The following is a 17,075-nucleotide window of genomic DNA, read 5'->3' as shown; positions in this document are numbered from 1 at the left end:
GAGGGTGGCAACCCCAACCCCCCCGACACGTTCTGCCTCGTCATCATAACCTCGCCACACTTCATCCTGGCTCTACCACTCGATACCACAAGCTGACGTATGAGATACTGGGAAAGCTGGGATTCTTGAGGTGTGGTTTGCGGGCCCTACTACAAGCGTCACCTGCGTATCTTCAGCAGAAACTAGGTATGAGGAACCATCAAAAAGCCACCGAGAGGAAGCTGGATGAGTCAGTGTGTCTGCTGAATAAACAGATAGGGTATCGGTCATCCATTTTTTAAGAATCTAGTTTGCCGCTGTTAGATAAATACCACGGTGTTTAATCAGCCTATTTTTCGGAATGTAAAACTAAGAGTTAGTTCCTGGTTGGGACTTTCTCATCACTGCCTCGCACAACCACAGTAGTCACACAAATGACGACATAGTTGTTGCTTATTTTTTCTCCTCACATGACTCTAGTTTCACAAATTATCCTGGCCTAGCAGTGACACCCCCTCCGACAGAGATCAACTTTGATTGAGCTTGGCTCCCAAAAAATAGACACGACTTCTGATTACTCATTTTCAGATTTCACAGATGTGGGGAGCAGCTTTGTAGCCTGGGGCGACCCGAAGTTTGTGTGTAGGTTTGTATTCACCACGTTCACATAATGCGGTAAAACCTGTTCGTTTTTAGGTTGTGGAGATATTTTGTCCCAACAATATAAACAATAATTTTATAAAAATCTGTGAATGCATTTAAGAAACTAAAAAACTAACAAAAGTCTTGGATATTGTTTGGTTACTTAATGCTAGGACTGGGTAATGGTTAAGGTTATCATAGGGTTAAGGTTATGCCCATACAAATGAATGGAGAGTAGGGGTGGGTGTGTGTGTGTGTGCACACGTGCTGTGGAGCTGTCTTTGTGTGTGCAGGAGACAAGACAGTTGGCCCACCTCCACAACACCACCACTGCCACTCCCATCTCCACAATAAGCCATTGAGTGCAGAACTCGGCTCCAGTTTCACTCAAAGAACAAGCAGTGGTTCTTAATGGTGGGAACTTCACCCTCTGCACACACACTCGTCTAACTCAAGTACCTTCAATTTTTTTGAAGTCTTCCTTTGTTGCTGACAAAACAGTCCATGCGTTTTGTGCATTTTTTTTAACCTTCCTGTAACAGATGTTGAAAATGTTGAACGCAGCAACAAATGAATGCCTGACTGGATATTTTCCCCCTCTCACTACCATCTTGTGTGCGGAATTGAAATGACGGATGTTATAAATAGCCACTCTGACTGATTAAAGTCTTGCTTAACTAGCATTTCTTGGGTCATAGGGTGCTAGTTATCAGATGAAAGCCTTGCAATTTCAAATAAAGATAGAAATTCATTCTCATAACAGTCTGTATTTTTTTCCAAACTGGAAAAATTTCAATTTTGCTATGCTTTGTTAATTGCTATCATTTACCATTCACGGTTGTTCTATTTCTGAATCATTGCGAACCAATCGGGAAATGTTTTTACCTATTAAAAGTGTTTCAGTTTCAGAATCTTTCACTGAAATTCCTGGGCTGCTGTTTATCTTCACGTTGCCAGTGATTCACATCATTCACAAAGATGTCCTGACTTCTGTCGCATTCTTTACATGATCTTGATGCCAAAGACATTAGCTTTAGTACTTACTACAACAGAAGCACACTTTTGCCTCCTGCTGGTTCGGTGCTGCATCCTAGCACACTGTTTGTTCAGAAAATAAAAGACAACCTTCTGCACTCCGAATGACTCATTAAGTAAATCACCCCCCACCTCCAGACTCATACTCAGAGGAAGTCTCACCTTTGGGTGGCTCTTGCCAAGTCAACGAACTAATTCCATAAATGTTCAAAGAAAGTGTTTTTGGTAAAATAAGATTTTTGTCCTATCATCAGAAGTGTCTAACGGTTACTGTACAGCAGCAGAGGGTAGGCAGGTGGGGGGTGACATTCAGCTTTTTCTACATACACTCTGCTAACAGACCTGCTATTCTTCCGATGTTTACTCATGACTTTTACACATCAGGGCTGTGCAGAGACATCCCCCCCACACACACACGTGCCTGTTAAACACCTATAGCTCGTTTCATATAGACTCATCGCTGCCAGCTGCCCAGTTCTCTTTCCACATGTATTCATATTCTATTCCTGACTACCAGTGATCTTTAAAACATTCAGTACAGTATGGATAACGTTTACAGTGCTTCCACCTAGTGGTCAGTAATGGTAATACATTTCAATTACAAAAGGCTGACTGGGTGTTTTTAAGAGCGATACAGAAAAAAAGCCTTGCTATGTGGGTCCAGGTGGTAGGCCAACTCACCATGATCATCCCCGGAGCTACATTGTGTCTCTGCTGAAGCAAAGAAGGCTGTGAGACTGAAGGCGAGTCTGTGGCATAGGTCGCGTACTTCACCATGCGGAATGGATCCAGGTAGCACTGGAGAAAGACACTGTAACACTGTAACACATGAACACTGTAAGCAGACTACTTCATTACTATAAGTGAAACTACTATTACTCTCCAGTAAATGATTCGGCTGTTTGAATGGGTGAAGTTGTACCTGAGCACATGGCATGCTCCTGTTCTTGTTCCTCCTCCTGTACATCTCCTCCAGCGCAGCCTCAGCAGACGCAGACCGCGGGTTTTGCGCTGCGGCCACGCACACGATCAGGATCTGCTGACGCCGCAGCGCCTGGCTGGAGATGAACGTGTCATACTCCAGGTCTGTCAGCAGGGGCATGCAGTGGGCACTGCAGGGGCACAGCCGGCACCCCTCGTGGCCAAGCAGGGTGGCCCGTAGCAGGCTGGGGCAGGGCACAGAGAGGCCTGGGGGTACAGGGTGGGGCTGGGATATTTCTGAGCTTCTGGAGGTCAGTAGCAGACTAAAGGGGACAGACAAAAACAGAGTGTACTGGCATCTCCACTTGGGGGCAGAAAATTAGACAGGAGTGTGAAGTCTGAACTTCAGACGTTAATGCATTCAGCCTTACTCCAGCATGACGTTGCTGTACACCCGGAGCGGCCCAGCCTCTCTGACATACTGAGCTTCCCCTCTTTTCTCGTCCCGTGGGGTTTTCAACCTGCTGTGACACAAGGACACGGAACGAAGGCCAAAGTGACATTTTAAATGTCACCCCCACTGTGTACCTGTTTGGGCTTTTTATAGGAGAATCTTAAATTCTATGGTTTTCAAAGAACCAGTAATCAAAAGGAATCTCTGTTAATCTCTTATTCATTATAACTGGGTTTTTAAATAGCTAAAAGCATATATTGCGATCTGATATTGATCAAGCCTCTTTTTCACATTTGTTTGGACCAGGGGTGCCCAATCTTTTTTTTTAGTGAGAGCTACTTTTACAAAGAAAATACTCTGACAAGCTACTGAATTGCAGCAGAATATTTTGCTGCTGAATGAGGGCAGGGTCACGATCGACTGGTTGGCCACCAATGAAATAAAGCACTACCTATTAATCATCTAGTGATCAACCTGAAAAGACCAATAGCCGTAATCAACCAGGCATTCGTGACGGAGGTGTTGGGTGTTGCTGTTTTGGGCAAATGTGTCTGTTATATAAATAAATGCAAATGTATATTTTCCAGAAGTCTTCCAGGCCAGATGTGGTTAGGAATAGTCTGTTTAGCAATAAGCGTATTTCTCAGCATACTTCCTCCAGTGATTACCGTGACACTGGAGTGCAGATGGGCAAGTCCCACCGGATGCTGTTTGCAGGTGCAGACTGATGGTGAATTGTCATGTGCCCCTCAGCACTGCCCCCTAATGGCTGCTCTGAGTATGGGACTTCTGTACCAGCAGTGGAAATGGAGTCCAGGGCTGCTGATGGAAGCTGCTGTTTCAGAGGGGTCCAGCAGGGGGATTCTGAAACCTTCAGACCTGAAATATAGCTGGTCAGTCAGTAAGATAAACACAGAAATTAAGGACAAAAAGATTAAATATGACGCCTTTATTACAATCACATACAGGCTACAACTATACAATTTTAAAAGCACAAGTAAATTTATGACTATGCAGGTCTGTGAGCACAAACTAGGATAGCATATTCGGTTTATCAGTTGTATATTTAACCTTGTAGCTACATTTCTTCTGTAATCAGAGGCTTTGCAGTGCCTTGGTTCAGTGGAATCAGTCTCTTGGACATCCCTTTCCCAATCCACACACCAACGGTGACACGGTAGTGTTCCAACCAGCAATCCACGATGCTCCCAGCTCTTCGTCGAAGCCGTCTCAGTTCCTGTTCCATCTGTCGTCCTGGCTGAGCCACGCGGTTCATCTGAGAGTTTGTCACCTCCGTTGTCACTGCCTCTGTTGGCCTCACTGCTTCCTGTGCCCAGAATGTAGCCTTAAATGGTGTGGGGAGCTATTCATGTGACACTCAGCCAAACAAATAAAGATTCATACATCACTGAGAGAACAAAGATGATCAGATGACTTGGGTCCTGAATCTCCCTCTGGGGATTAACAATGTGAGTGAATATGTTTATATATGTATGTAGACTATATGGACAAAGTATTGGGACACACCTCTTAATCATTGAATTCAGGTGCTTCATTCAGAGCCACTGCCACATAAAATCACATACAATAACAGACATCTCCATGTCCACTAAATTAGTGTTTCTTTTTTTGGGATCCAGTTCTTTCCTTCATCCATCGCTAAAAGTGTCTATGTCAGAGATGTTGCAAGCATTGGGGGCAGGCCACAAATCCTACACATGCATTCGTGACAATGGGAATTCAACTTCGCCAACGATTCCTATATCACAGCGTGAGTAATGGGTCAGCGCTCTGAAAAAGAGGTGACATGACAGGACGGTTCGCTGTTGTGATCCGGAGCTTCTCACCAGGCTTTTCACACCAGAAGGAGGAGTGATTGACAGCTGCACACTCTCCTGGGGACCCCTGAACCAGAGAGTAGCCGAGGCTGGGCTCCGCACTCGCAATGAGATCAGCTCAGTCACCTGCAAACAGGAAACAGGGACAAAATGATCCAGGTCCTCCCATACACACAAAGGACACATAGATTCATAGGCTCTTCTGAGCCTTCTAACCTGCATTCGGATTGGACCATTGGATGAGGTTCTGAGGCCCCAGATCCATTCCTTCTTCACAGCCCCATTTGGATCACACATAAACCCCCCACGCTGATTCCACGTCGCTGTCACTGTGCCACTAGAACCATGACATAGTGATATCATCAACTGCTACTTATATTACCATCCTACTCTTTGCATTCTCCCCTCACAAAGCAACTAAGAGTAAATCGATCACTTACACACAAGTGGTAAAATGAGGGTTTCTATCTCTATGTTCCGGCTGGAGGGTGTCCTACCTGAGTGGGTGTGTGACACTGCCGCAGCCTAATGCCGTGAAGGTGGCCAGAATGTCCTGCTCAGGACTGTCCCCAAACACATTGGTGTAGAAGCCGCCACATAGCAGTCCGGAAGGGGTCTGGCACACTGCTACACGCCCTGAAGGGTAGCTGGCACAGTCAAGGAAAAGATGAGGGCCTGCTTTCTCTACCCAGCCCTGGAGTTGATGATTAGCTTAATCTGCACCTGGTGCACATCTGTGGGTCAGTTTCTTTGTTTGTATTGCCTTTCTGTGGGAAACTTAAACATGGTGTAAGAAATAGAGTATTATGATCAAACCAGATATGAAGGATAGATTCTCACCACCCCTTCCCAAACCAAGCACTCTTCCGCCCCCCCAAAGTATTATTTTTGCCACACAATACGTTAACCCTTAAAACAAGTACTGGCACTGTACACATGCACACTGCCACTTAAAATTTGGCTCTGTCCATCATCTGCACTTGATTTTGGAATAAAGACCCTCTCCAATACTTTTTTTTCACAGATGACAGGGAAACCAAAGCCAAAACTGCTGATCCCAAACAGAAAGGACACTAGATGAAGGAGGTCCCGTCGTCGGTTCTGTAGTGCAGCTTTGGCAGTGATGGTTCTTCTTGGACCATCTGGGGGAGTGGAGGAGGCCCGCAGAAAGGAACACCTGCCCTCCTGCAACCAATCACAGCTCTTTTCCTGTCATCCCCATAGTGACGCAACACCAGTGACTTGGTGAGTCCTTGCTCCTTAAGCTTTGCAGTTTGCTCCTTTCTAACATTGGGAGAAAAAAAAGAGGACTTATTTACATACGTATTTATACACTAGCTAAGGTTAATTTCAGGATAACTTCTACTTACATGATTAAACAGACAGATGGACGGATGGACAGACGGGCAGGTAGCGGACAGAGTGAGAGACAGATATATAGACATATACTTTATCAATCCTTTAATATTTGATTCAGACACTGATATGGTTAATCAGAAAAAAATGAGCTCCTTTGTACAGCGGTGGCCTTACCATAAGGTGAGGGAAGCAGCAATCTGGGGCCCCCGAGAACTTGGGGCCCCATGAAGACAGAATTTCCAGAACTTACATTTAAGAATACAAGATAATAAGATGATTTAAATTATAGCAACATGTCTGTTATTTGCATTATTAGTGACAGCTTTCAGGACAGACAAACTTGCCCTCTGTCCCGGATGTACCGTAACGTAAGGTGGTCATATACTTCAAACGATGTCCAGACAAGACAAAATCTAGCACATCAGTGAGAATGATCTGTTGCATACTTCAAACCACGCCACCATCATATTCATTCTACTTCATGCTACAAGACCATACACACCAGTCATTGCACCCCAAATGAGATTGAGAACCTTTTCCTTGTAGAAAAAATCTGATGAAAAATGTGTCTGTGCGCAAGGTTAAGTCCTGTAAGATGCACCATTAATGTTACTCACATGGCTTTTACCACCGGCTGAAGCCTCTCCACAACCCACTGGCACTGTGCCTGCCAATCAGGGTCATCGGGAGGTGGCGGCTCTGGGTAAATAAGCCAGCCTGCAGGAGGAATGAGGAGACAGCATTGCTCAATACGGCACTCATCAAATACCGGCACCTGGAGGCAGTATTGTGTTTGTGTATGAAAGGGAAGAGGAAACAATATATAGTAAATTGCACCTTGATCCCTGCAGAGTCCAGAAGATATTGAGAAGCTTATAGTGGTTGGTACTTCAGATGATTCTACTGAAATTGAAAGTTTACATTTTAGCATTGTAGGAATTTATGACAGATCACGGCATAAATATTATAACATGGCTTTAAAATATTTCATTCAAACCAATTCCTATGTATTGCATGAAGTGAACTCGTTATCAAGCAAGTAGACAATATGCGTTTTTATTGTTTACATGGTGAAGTATAAATAATTTAAGTGGTAAAACTGTGGAGTAGGTAATAATATCCGCCGTAAAACCAGTAACAGTATCCACCCTGGATAGCCTCCTACAAACCAGCCGGCCCTCCACGCACCCGGTCTAGTCACGGGTAACGTGAGATGCCCCCTTGATGACTGGCAACAACTCACTGAGTCATAAATGTTTAACTTGCTATTTCATTTCAGATGAAGGGGTCCACGAAGTGGCTATTTAGTTAACACTATCGGGACGTGAAATGAGAGTTGCGATTGTAAGACTATTCACCCATTTTGTGTGTTTTTCGCTAATACATAGTAGTGTAACCGAATAATGAGTTACTGTAATAATGCACCTACACGTTAAACACTCACAGCTGTGTGCCTTGGCATTCGTTTGCTTGTTTTGCAAGCTCGGAGATTCCAGGACGATTTCTTCACTGAGTTTTTCCGCCGTCTTTCTGTTTTTTTTCTTGACCTGTAAGCCGTCCGTCTGACGCGCATCAACGGAAGGCTCCGCTGCAGCCAACGCGGCTTTCAGGTCGCGCTCTTTCCTACCTGTGAAGTCCAGGGATTTCCACCGTCGTTTATCATAAGCGTCTACTCCTGTCAGCTCATTCCAGGTGTAATTCAATATATTCATCAGCCCCCGGGGCAGAGAAAAATCTACCTCGCATCTATCACACTGATGGAGCAACTTTCCCAGCTCCTGGAGGAGATAAGCAGCTCTTTTTCTAAGCTCATTCAGATGTACCTTGTCCTCCACCCCAGATCCCCAAGCACCTACAGATCCCTGACTATTTTTTGAACTAAGCAGCGTTTCCCATTTTATTCCCCTTTTCTGTTTTTCTCTCTTCATTTCACTGTCGTCGTCATCCTCTTCTTCGGAGACACCGTAGGCGACCGACCTGTTCAGTGTGACATATTCATACTGTAATAATCCAGTCTATCTCCATTATATATCCTAATCATATAAACATGGTTGTTATAAATGGTACTACAAGCAGCAGGAATCCAGTACAAACGTCTCCGGATACTTACCTATTAATGACTGATTCAAAGGATGGCTGGTTACAGTAGTATCGTAAAGGAAAAGGTGGGCGGTCAGCCGAAAATCTTGATCGTTTGTCGTTTTTACTTGAATGCTAAATATCCAGAGAAATTTATATTAATCAATTGTTATAATAGTTATTTATGACTGTAAACTATATCTATCTCATGTTACCTGATCGAAGAAGTATATTGGTCCAGGTCTGTCTTCCATTCCAAAACTTCAAATAATAAAAGTGGTTTTAAATATTCCATATAAGAACACTGTTCTGTAAATAAGCTGTATAATACATTTTGCAAATCAAAATTATTACCAGTTGATATAAGTTATAATTTCTCACGATTCTGAAAACCTGGTACAGCCTTATGAAAACGTCGCATTTAGGCCTACCTCTTTTAGTTTATAAAATCCTGTTGCTTAGATACCACTTGTTTTCCGAGTACATTGAATCAAATGGTGCAAGAGTCATCCCTACTGCATAATTAAAAGTCAAAACATCATGCCAACCTATACGATTATAAAGTCGCCATTACTCATATTTTTTAATGCACTACTGTATGTGTATCCCTTACCAAGAGACGCTGGAAAGTGATTTGACCGTGATGAATATGGGCTTTACACAGAAGGTGGATATATAGGCGCCTCCCTCTGGTCATTGCCGGTAGTGCTGAAAGAAAATAGGTGTCGAAACCAGTGGTGGGATTACTGCTGTATCCCTTTTCCATAAACGCGGTGCCGGACCCGGGCTTTTCCCAATCCGGAACTGGTTCTGCGGATTTCCACAGCAAAAAATGGCCCTTGCTATCAGTCACAAGATCCAATCCAACGAAGGCTCGCTCGGAAACTGATATTGTGCGAAACCAAAGGCCATAAATTGATATTGATGCTTTAATATTTTGACATTAGAGCCTTTTTGCTTACGACGCCTGTGTTGTTGAAAACATTCAAACATATAAGCTTGCTTGTTTGATAACGTAGATAATATTTTTCATTCGCAAAACCTTACTGTCCGTTTTCACTGTACGCGTCAGTGGATGCAGATGAATGGCCGGTCATTCTTAAGTAAAAATACCTGCTAAAAGGCGATTAAGTGACATTAGGCTTCAGACGGTTTTAGTTCTGAGGCCGTTATTTTCTCGTGCTGCGCTCGTGCTCGGCTTCGGGAGTCTCCGTCATTCGCCGGTCGGGGTTTCCCAGCATTCCCAGCGCGTCGCTACACCTCCTCCTCCCTTCCCCTTTGGTGTCTGCAGTCATGGCGGATGTGGTGCAGCAATTGGAGGTGAAGCCCGAGCAGGAGAAGCTTCTCAACGGGAACGCGGAGCTCGACGAAAGAGAAGACGCGGACCCTTCGGAAGAGACGGCAAAGAAGAAGAAGAAAAAGAAGAAGAAAAACAAGCCGGCGACCCAAAGTGAGGAGGCCTCAGGGACAGGCCGCGTTGGTGAGTACCGAAGGCCGCACTTTCTTACGCCAAGACGTGTATCACACAGAAGAGTTTGCTTAAATGCCTTGACATTTATATCGTACAAAGAAAATGCTCGATCTGTTATTAATCCGATTCGTCAATTGTTAAAACTGTGAGACGTTGGCTTAATTGTTTACTTAATTTCTTGATTTGCCATGTGCGGAACCTGACATTTAAAAACGAACAGCAGCTAGCGGGCTAAGCCCACTGCGCCGTTTGGTATAAACGTCAAGCATGGCAGTGAAAGTTAAACTACCCCAAGTAAAGGGCAGCATTAGTATAGTTAGTTGGATTATTGCCTGCTTACGCTAACACAGCTGGTTTGGTGCCGGGGCTGCAGTATATTTTACCCAGGTTAGCTCCATGGTGTGTGTAATGTTTTTTTACCTTAATTGGAAACCAGAAAGACTGCTGTCTCCCAGCTGCTGGCGTTTTCCAACTGGGGAGCAGAATGCGCCAACGCAGTAGTTTATGATGATATGATTCCAAGGTTATAGCCCAGCAAAACGCCTCTAAGGCTGGTGCTCTTTCTGCACTAGTGTTTTATTGTGAGAGGGGGATGTAGGGCTCTCGAAGGAACAAACTGGCACGCGCCGGTTCGTTCAGAAATATTAGTAAAAGCGATACAATATTATGAGAAATAATAAGGAAAAATTATGAAATATAATAAGCATTGATAGCTAATCCAAAGCTATACAAAATGAGGGAATATCATAAGCATTGGTAAGTAGTCTTTAATGATTAAAATGCATCAGCAGTTGCAAAGTTATTCACAATCGGCCGTGCCATTATCACCCACCTTCACACCCGCACTGGGGAGCCCCTTTCAGTCCTGGCAGGAGACTAACACGCAAGTCCCGAGAAAGTGCCCTTCCTTTATACTAAATCGTGAGCGGTGGGCAGGGGGCAAGCTGGCCAGGCTTACCCCTCCCCTCAGGCGATGCGCTCTTCGTTCTTCAGTTCCTGTCTAGTTGAGGCTATTTGCGCTTGCGGTTACGAAACATTTTGAGCAACGCTTTACCTTTTCTCCTCCGAGACACAAGAGAAGCATCCTTTTCCCCAGAGAAAGACAAGACAGGTGTCCTAACTTTTTCTATTAAAAACAAGTTATTCTTGAGAAACAAGTTATATAAGTGATCAGTGAAAAACATGGGTGAATCATGGATGATATTTAAATCTCGGGATGATTAGTCCATACATGATCAGAATCAGTCCACGCCTCAATCACCTCAATATGTATGTCGGCTAGGTGGAGTGGGGGTGCTCCGCCAAGCCAGGAGTAATGGAGCCAAACAATCACAATGTCTCCAATCGTTACAGTAACGGGGACATTGAACAAATTTCTTTCATTCTATGCTATGTGGGCGACATGGCCAATTGCGTGGCCACCTGTGAGTTCGTCTTAATACAATTAGGTTGTCCCATTTGCAAAATGACTTTTCCTGTTATATGCTTCTGCATTTTGTTTTCTATTAGTCAACATGTGCTGGATGCCCCATTGTATGTTTCGTGCGTTTATTGCAAAATGTTTATGAGATCTGGGGGAAATGCCATCTCCTTATTAGTGTTGTGTGACCAGTTGAAGGCATGGTGATGAATGAGTGAGAAAACAGTGAATTTTCCAGATGTGGGAAGTGTGTGGGTCGTCGCCCTAATAAGGATGCATCAATCCATTAGCCTTCTGTCTGATTTCTGCAGCCGCAAGCAGTGAGGCAGATGGTGTAGGCATTGCCGGGGGAGTGAGCAGCGTGACCAAGCAGCTGGAGAAGCAAGTCATCGAGGACAAGGAGAGGGAGGAGGACGGCGAGGATGGTGCTGTGCCCCTGGCCCATGTCCGCACGCTGTGTCACGTCTGTGTCCGTGTCAGTAGCCCGGAAATAATACTGAATACCGTGTTCTCCACAGATGTAGAAGAAGGAGAGAACTCTGCTGGGAAGAAGAAGAAGAAAAAGAAAAAGAAGAGAGGACGTAAGATGCTTGTGTGTCTGTGCGCCCCCCCCCCCCCGACCACCCCTTTTGGGAGCTGTTTGTCACTGGTTTGTGATCCGTGGTTCTGAAAGCGGTTTGAAAAGAACACACCCCTCCCTGAGCTGATGATAACCAGGTTGTGGTACGTACAGTGGTGCCACCGCTCGCCTCAGTATGGGTGTTACGAATAACCGATTTAGCTGAGCCAGTGTGAAATACTCACCCGATGTTAGCTAATTCTCAGCTCTGTTACAAATTGAGACGCACCAATTATATTGGCCGATGCATTAAAAATGACCCGATATCTCCAGCTGATTATTCTCTTTAAAATGGTGACCCATATCATCTTGCACACCCGCTTACTAAAGCGTTAGAAAAATGTCTGCCGTGTACAATTATTTTAATGTTGGCACATTCTGCTACGAACTGTTACAGTTGCATTTTGTGGGCACTGCTCTGCTAAAATTTCCAGAAAAGGATCTAGCAAAAGAAAATTCAGTGCAGACTGCGAAATCAAAAGATATTCCTTGGAACATTGTGCTTGATGATCAGCCCTTCTCTGACGTAAGCGGTTATATAGTGCTCTGGGACTGCTGTATGCCAAAATTTATGCAAAAAGTTTTCATACCAGAAATACTTTTTCATATTTTTGGAATGTAATTTCCTTTTTTTAAAAATTCTATTTGGGTGGAATGTCCCTTTAAATTTACTTAAGCAGAACCTCCCAAGAGGTCGTTATTGGTGTGAGATTTTATAAGTCGTCACTAGTTAAAAAACATCAGCTCATGCAGTCATGAGCAGGGAACTCTAACCTGCAGAACGTCTGCTTGAATACATTTCACATGTAATCGAAAAATGTTTACATGTTACATCATTAGCTATGCCTCTGTCTCCATACAGCCAAAGGACAGACCGACCCTCCTTCTATCCCCATCTGCGAGCTCTACCCCAGTGGAGTTTACCCAAAGGGGCAGGAATGTGAATATCCCTCGACACAGGATGGGTGAGATCCACGCTCGCTTTTCTTAATTTTCGGTTATACCAGTGGTTACAACATTGTGGTAAATTCTCCGAGGTCCTTTCCTGGTCGTCTCCCACAGCGATTTTGATAATGAGCACCTTGTTTCTGAGACTGAGCTGAGATTGTTACTAGATGTCTAAAGCACGTACACACCTTGCTTGTAAATCCAGGGGGCTGGTTGCTGACTCCAGCCTGGCGCCTGCAGTATTTATTCCAGTGCATAGCATTCAGCTTGAGCCAAAAGCTATTGTAACTAACAGCAAGCTCCCTGATGAGATCTGAGCCTCCCTTTGTTGCTGGCTCATTAGAGGGCTGGTCTCGGTTCAGAACTGCTTTGAAATGCATCGTGGGTACTCCCCTGACTGGCAGGCGTACCGCGGCATGGCGAATGACCAGCGAGGAGAAGAAGGTCCTGGACAAGGCCAATGAGGAGGTGTGGAACGACTTCAGGCAGGCGGCCGAGGCCCACCGGCAAGTTCGGCAGTATGTCATGAGCTGGATTAAGCCTGGGTTGACCATGATCGAGATCTGGTGAGTCTCACTGTCCCCACGTCGCTTTGCAGGTTGCCTGTCACGTTTGTTGGTTGTTTTCTGAGCTCCAGTAGCACTCCAGTGTCTGCATCTCTTTTCTGCTTCTTCCCCTCCTGTTTCGACACGCCCGGCAGTGAGAAACTGGAGGACTGCTCTCGGAAGCTGATAAAGGAGAAAGGGCTCAGTGCCGGCTTGGCGTTCCCCACTGGCTGCTCCCTAAACAACTGCGCCGCCCACTATACCCCCAATGCTGGCGACGCCACCGTGCTGCAGTACGACGACGTCTGCAAGATCGATTTCGGCACGCACATCAACGGTGAGTCAGGCTGGGATTTTATTTCTGTTTGAGAACTACCCCACTGGTTAATTAGGCCTGGTAGATCTGATCCCAGGTGCGAGAGTAAGAGGTTTTGTTTAGTGCCCTTTGTCTCTGTAACCTCCATGCAATGTCCTTAATCTCACAGGTCGGATCATTGACTGTGCCTTTACTGTCACCTTCAACCCAAAGTATGATAAGCTGCTGGAAGCTGTGAAAGATGCCACCAATACTGGAATTAAGGTAGGTCGCGAGTCCCCTGCTGTTCACAGGTCTCAATCATGCATGTCACATGACCTAATTGGGGCCTTATACCCAGGTAGATCTGCTCAGGGTCTCTTTCACCAACCACCCCGTACTGGTATCAATATCATATTTACATTTTGTAATTGGTGTTCTTTGCTGTTTTTTCTTTCCCACTCAATCCACCAGTGTGCTGGGATCGACGTTCGCCTCTGTGACGTCGGCGAACAGATACAGGAGGTCATGGAGTCATACGAAGTGGATATCGACGGCAAAACCTACCAAGGTACAGAGGTTGAGAAAAGAAGGGTGCTGTAAGTGTTTGCTGCCCTTAGTTGCAGCCCCTCTCCTTCCCAGCTAGACTCTCAGGAAGCCAAACGTTGAGCCTTTGTGAGCCGCAGAACAGCTTTCGTTGTGGCTCTTGCCTGTACATAGATCTTTTTGTCCCAGCTGATGTTGCACTTGTGTCAGGGACACTTCTTCCCCTTTGTGTTTCAGTGAAGCCCATTCGGAATCTCAATGGCCACTCCATCGGACAGTATAGGATACACGCCGGCAAGACTGTCCCCATTGTCAAGGGTGGAGAGGCCACAAGGATGGAGGTGGGTGTTAGGCCGGCAATGCTATCGTGCTTTCAGGAGACTCCATTCAGAGCATCTGAAAAATCATGCTTTTTATGGATGAGGGGATTATGGGTAAAACAAGTCAAGTGGCTGTCGCCTTACATGTGTTTTAGAGAGCCCACCCCCCACCCCGCAGTGGCTCTGCCCTTACCTTGCCTGTATGGTATTTTAGGGTCAATTTAATAGGTCATAGTATACTTGGGGAGTTTCATTTTTAATGGGAGAAAAAACTTCCCCCAAGTATTGTGGAGACTGCCAGTGGTCGTCAAATCAAGCGGCTGTGATTGGTCAGCCGGAGCCCAAGGCCTGGTTAAAACAGCAGCTAGCTGGCTAATGCTAACATATTCACTCTGATATCTGTGCACTCTGACCTGCATATCACACGTCCCATTGGCCGCGATTCCATTTTAAATGCGCTGTAGTAATTGCAGGGTAGATGCCAAGGATCTGCAGGAGTGGCTGCTGGCTCAGATTCCTGCTTACTATGCAGAGTGGATCCGAAGTTGGCCTGCAGCTGAAATGTCATTTTCAGAATATGTTTAAGAATGCAACAGCAGTCATATTACATTTTATTTTCAAAATCTTAAAAGGAGGAAATGAAATGTGGAAATTTGCCAGAACACGATTACGTAATCCTCATGCAAACACTGTATTCTTGTATAACTGTGAATGTTTTCTCATATACACTAGTCTTCCCATATCAGCGGGTAATTCGTACCAAGACCTACCACAGAGAGCCAAAAACATGAAGCATCCGGAGACCCCATATATAAAATGATTGTCATGCACTTGCATATGGTAACTGATAAGCCCAATATGACATTACTAACCATACATACAGTAATAATACAGTACATTGTACAGTACAGTACTCTCTTAAATGAAAAGGACTCTGATGTTTTAGCCTAATTCTCAAGAAAAGATGGAGCAATGGAAACGTACCACCTGTCGAGGGATGCTGAAACACTGAATATCTTGCTTTTGTATGCCCCTCAACAGATGAAGGAACAAAAAATATTGTCACACGTTTTACAAATGATTCTTTTTTTTAACTGCTGTAAAGCACAGATATGGAGAGCACTGCCGTACTCTGCGTATGGCCTCGGTTGGCAGCTGTGATTGGTCCATTGAGGGAGGTAGATGCTGTTTGGCTGTTCTGCTTCTGTCCGCCCTGCCCCTAACTGAGGCTCCTCCCACAGGAGGGGGAGGTTTATGCCATCGAGACGTTCGGAAGCACAGGCAAGGGCGTAGTGCATGACGACATGGAATGCTCCCATTACATGAAGAATTTCGACGTCGGGCACGTTCCAATCAGGTCGGTGGATTGGCTTGCCTGTGTCCCATCATGCAGTGTGTGTGTGTCTGTCTGTCAGAGGGCCGTACGGATCAGTGCACATGCTGCATATAGTAGGACGGTCAACTCTGGAATCGAATCTTAATGTCAATGGGTCTTTACTGGCCCTTTGAATTGAATGATTAGGTCCTTACAATTAAACTATTAACTATTAAAGTGTCGATGTGTTGCTGTTGTGTAGTTTCTGCTCCAAAACCGCTCGCAGTTACACCTGGGCATTCACTGTAAGGTCAGCCTGGCTGCGCTTGTGCCTAGTTGGTTCCTTGGCAGCATGAACGCTTCCGATGTGCCATTTGCCTCGATTTGTACGACGCGTTGGACAAAAGCATCTGCTGTATATGGAAATATAAGGTTAATGGCCCGGAGTGCCCAGTGTGATTCCCCTTTACTTACCCCACCCCCATCCCCACAGACTCCCAAGGGCTAAGCACCTGCTTAACGTGATCAACGAGAACTTTGGCACGCTGGCCTTCTGCCGGCGCTGGCTGGATCGCCTCGGAGAGAGCAAATACCTGATGGCTTTGAAGAACCTGTGTGACCTGGGCATCGTGGACCCGTACCCCCCACTGTGCGACACCAAGGGCTGCTACACGGCGCAGTTTGAGCACACTATCCTACTCCGGCCCACCTGCAAGGAGGTGGTCAGCCGGGGAGACGACTACTGACGACCATCCCTTCCCACCGATGAACCCCGCGACAAACCGAAATGTCATACGCGCACTAAAAAAAAAGCAAAGATGTATTAAAAATAAACGCATTTAACAAGAGCTTGCTTTGTTCTCACTTCTCGCTTTGCCGAGGGTGGCGATGTCGTCGCCGCGCCGTCCCTCTGGTGTGGCGGCCTGCCGAACCCGAGTTCCAGTGAAACTGAGTGGCGGCGTCTGGCGGTGGGACCGGGGCGTCCTGAAAATCTGTTCAGTCGCTTTTTACAAGACACGCTTCGGCGACATTACGAAATCCACCCACCCGGGGGAGATTGTATCACGGCTGCAAGCTTGGCTACTAGCAAAAGCAGAAGGCTCTCGGGCCAGAAAGTCATTAAAAATCTGCAGCCTGCTCCTCCGTTCTGTATTTATATTGGGAACTTTTTTTTTTTTTTTTGAGAAATATTTGAAATGTCTGATTCTGACTTCTGTGCCCAATGCAGTTCTTCATTTTCGATTCCCTGAAATGTTTTTTGTAGAAAAATAAAGTTATATAAAAGTTAA

The 17,075-nt window shown here is 45.4% G+C and overlaps 2 protein-coding genes across 18 annotated transcripts in view; one reads left to right on the top strand and one right to left on the bottom strand.

Annotated features, from left to right (window-relative positions):
• Nucleotides 1–9,551, bottom strand: part of LOC125739472 (uncharacterized protein C3orf20-like) — an 11,575-nt gene extending 2,024 nt beyond the window's left edge. For 2 of the 17 annotated variants that reach the window (XM_049009621.1, XM_049009630.1), the window contains exons 1-16: nt 9,421–9,551; nt 8,921–9,015; nt 8,523–8,568; nt 8,339–8,442; nt 7,658–8,205; nt 7,066–7,131; nt 6,846–6,945; nt 5,944–6,153; nt 5,367–5,516; nt 5,086–5,206; nt 4,879–4,995; nt 4,196–4,358; nt 3,700–3,910; nt 3,009–3,101; nt 2,579–2,900; nt 2,338–2,475 (exon numbers count right to left, since the gene is read on the bottom strand). In XM_049009621.1, the coding sequence (XP_048865578.1) occupies nt 2,338–2,475; nt 2,579–2,900; nt 3,009–3,101; nt 3,700–3,910; nt 4,196–4,358; nt 4,879–4,995; nt 5,086–5,206; nt 5,367–5,516; nt 5,944–6,153; nt 6,846–6,945; nt 7,066–7,131; nt 7,658–8,205; nt 8,339–8,442; nt 8,523–8,561 (2,382 nt within the window). In that variant the 5' untranslated portion in view covers nt 8,562–8,568; nt 8,921–9,015; nt 9,421–9,551. Of the gene's footprint in view, nt 1–76; nt 1,633–2,337; nt 2,476–2,578; nt 2,901–3,008; nt 3,102–3,699; nt 3,911–4,195; nt 4,359–4,878; nt 4,996–5,085; nt 5,207–5,366; nt 5,517–5,943; nt 6,154–6,845; nt 6,946–7,065; nt 7,132–7,657; nt 8,206–8,338; nt 8,443–8,522; nt 8,628–8,738; nt 8,823–8,920; nt 9,016–9,354 lie in introns of those variants that run through there. The other 15 variants (XM_049009626.1, XM_049009625.1, XM_049009628.1 and 12 more) reach the window with 15 other exon arrangements.
• Nucleotides 9,552–17,075, top strand: metap2a (methionyl aminopeptidase 2a). Its single transcript, XM_049009645.1, has 11 exons — nt 9,552–9,787; nt 11,510–11,623; nt 11,717–11,779; nt 12,680–12,782; nt 13,170–13,331; nt 13,466–13,647; nt 13,796–13,890; nt 14,080–14,176; nt 14,389–14,492; nt 15,713–15,828; nt 16,280–17,075. Exons 1-11 carry the CDS (start codon nt 9,601–9,603, stop codon nt 16,530–16,532), a joined length of 1,476 nt encoding a protein of 491 aa, XP_048865602.1. The 5' UTR covers nt 9,552–9,600; the 3' UTR covers nt 16,533–17,075.

The sequence above is a fragment of the Brienomyrus brachyistius genome, chromosome 3, assembly GCF_023856365.1.
Source record: "Brienomyrus brachyistius isolate T26 chromosome 3, BBRACH_0.4, whole genome shotgun sequence".
NCBI lineage: Eukaryota > Metazoa > Chordata > Actinopteri > Osteoglossiformes > Mormyridae > Brienomyrus > Brienomyrus brachyistius.
Note: the sequence above shows the minus strand (reverse complement) of the source record. Positions and strands in the feature narration are given on the sequence as shown.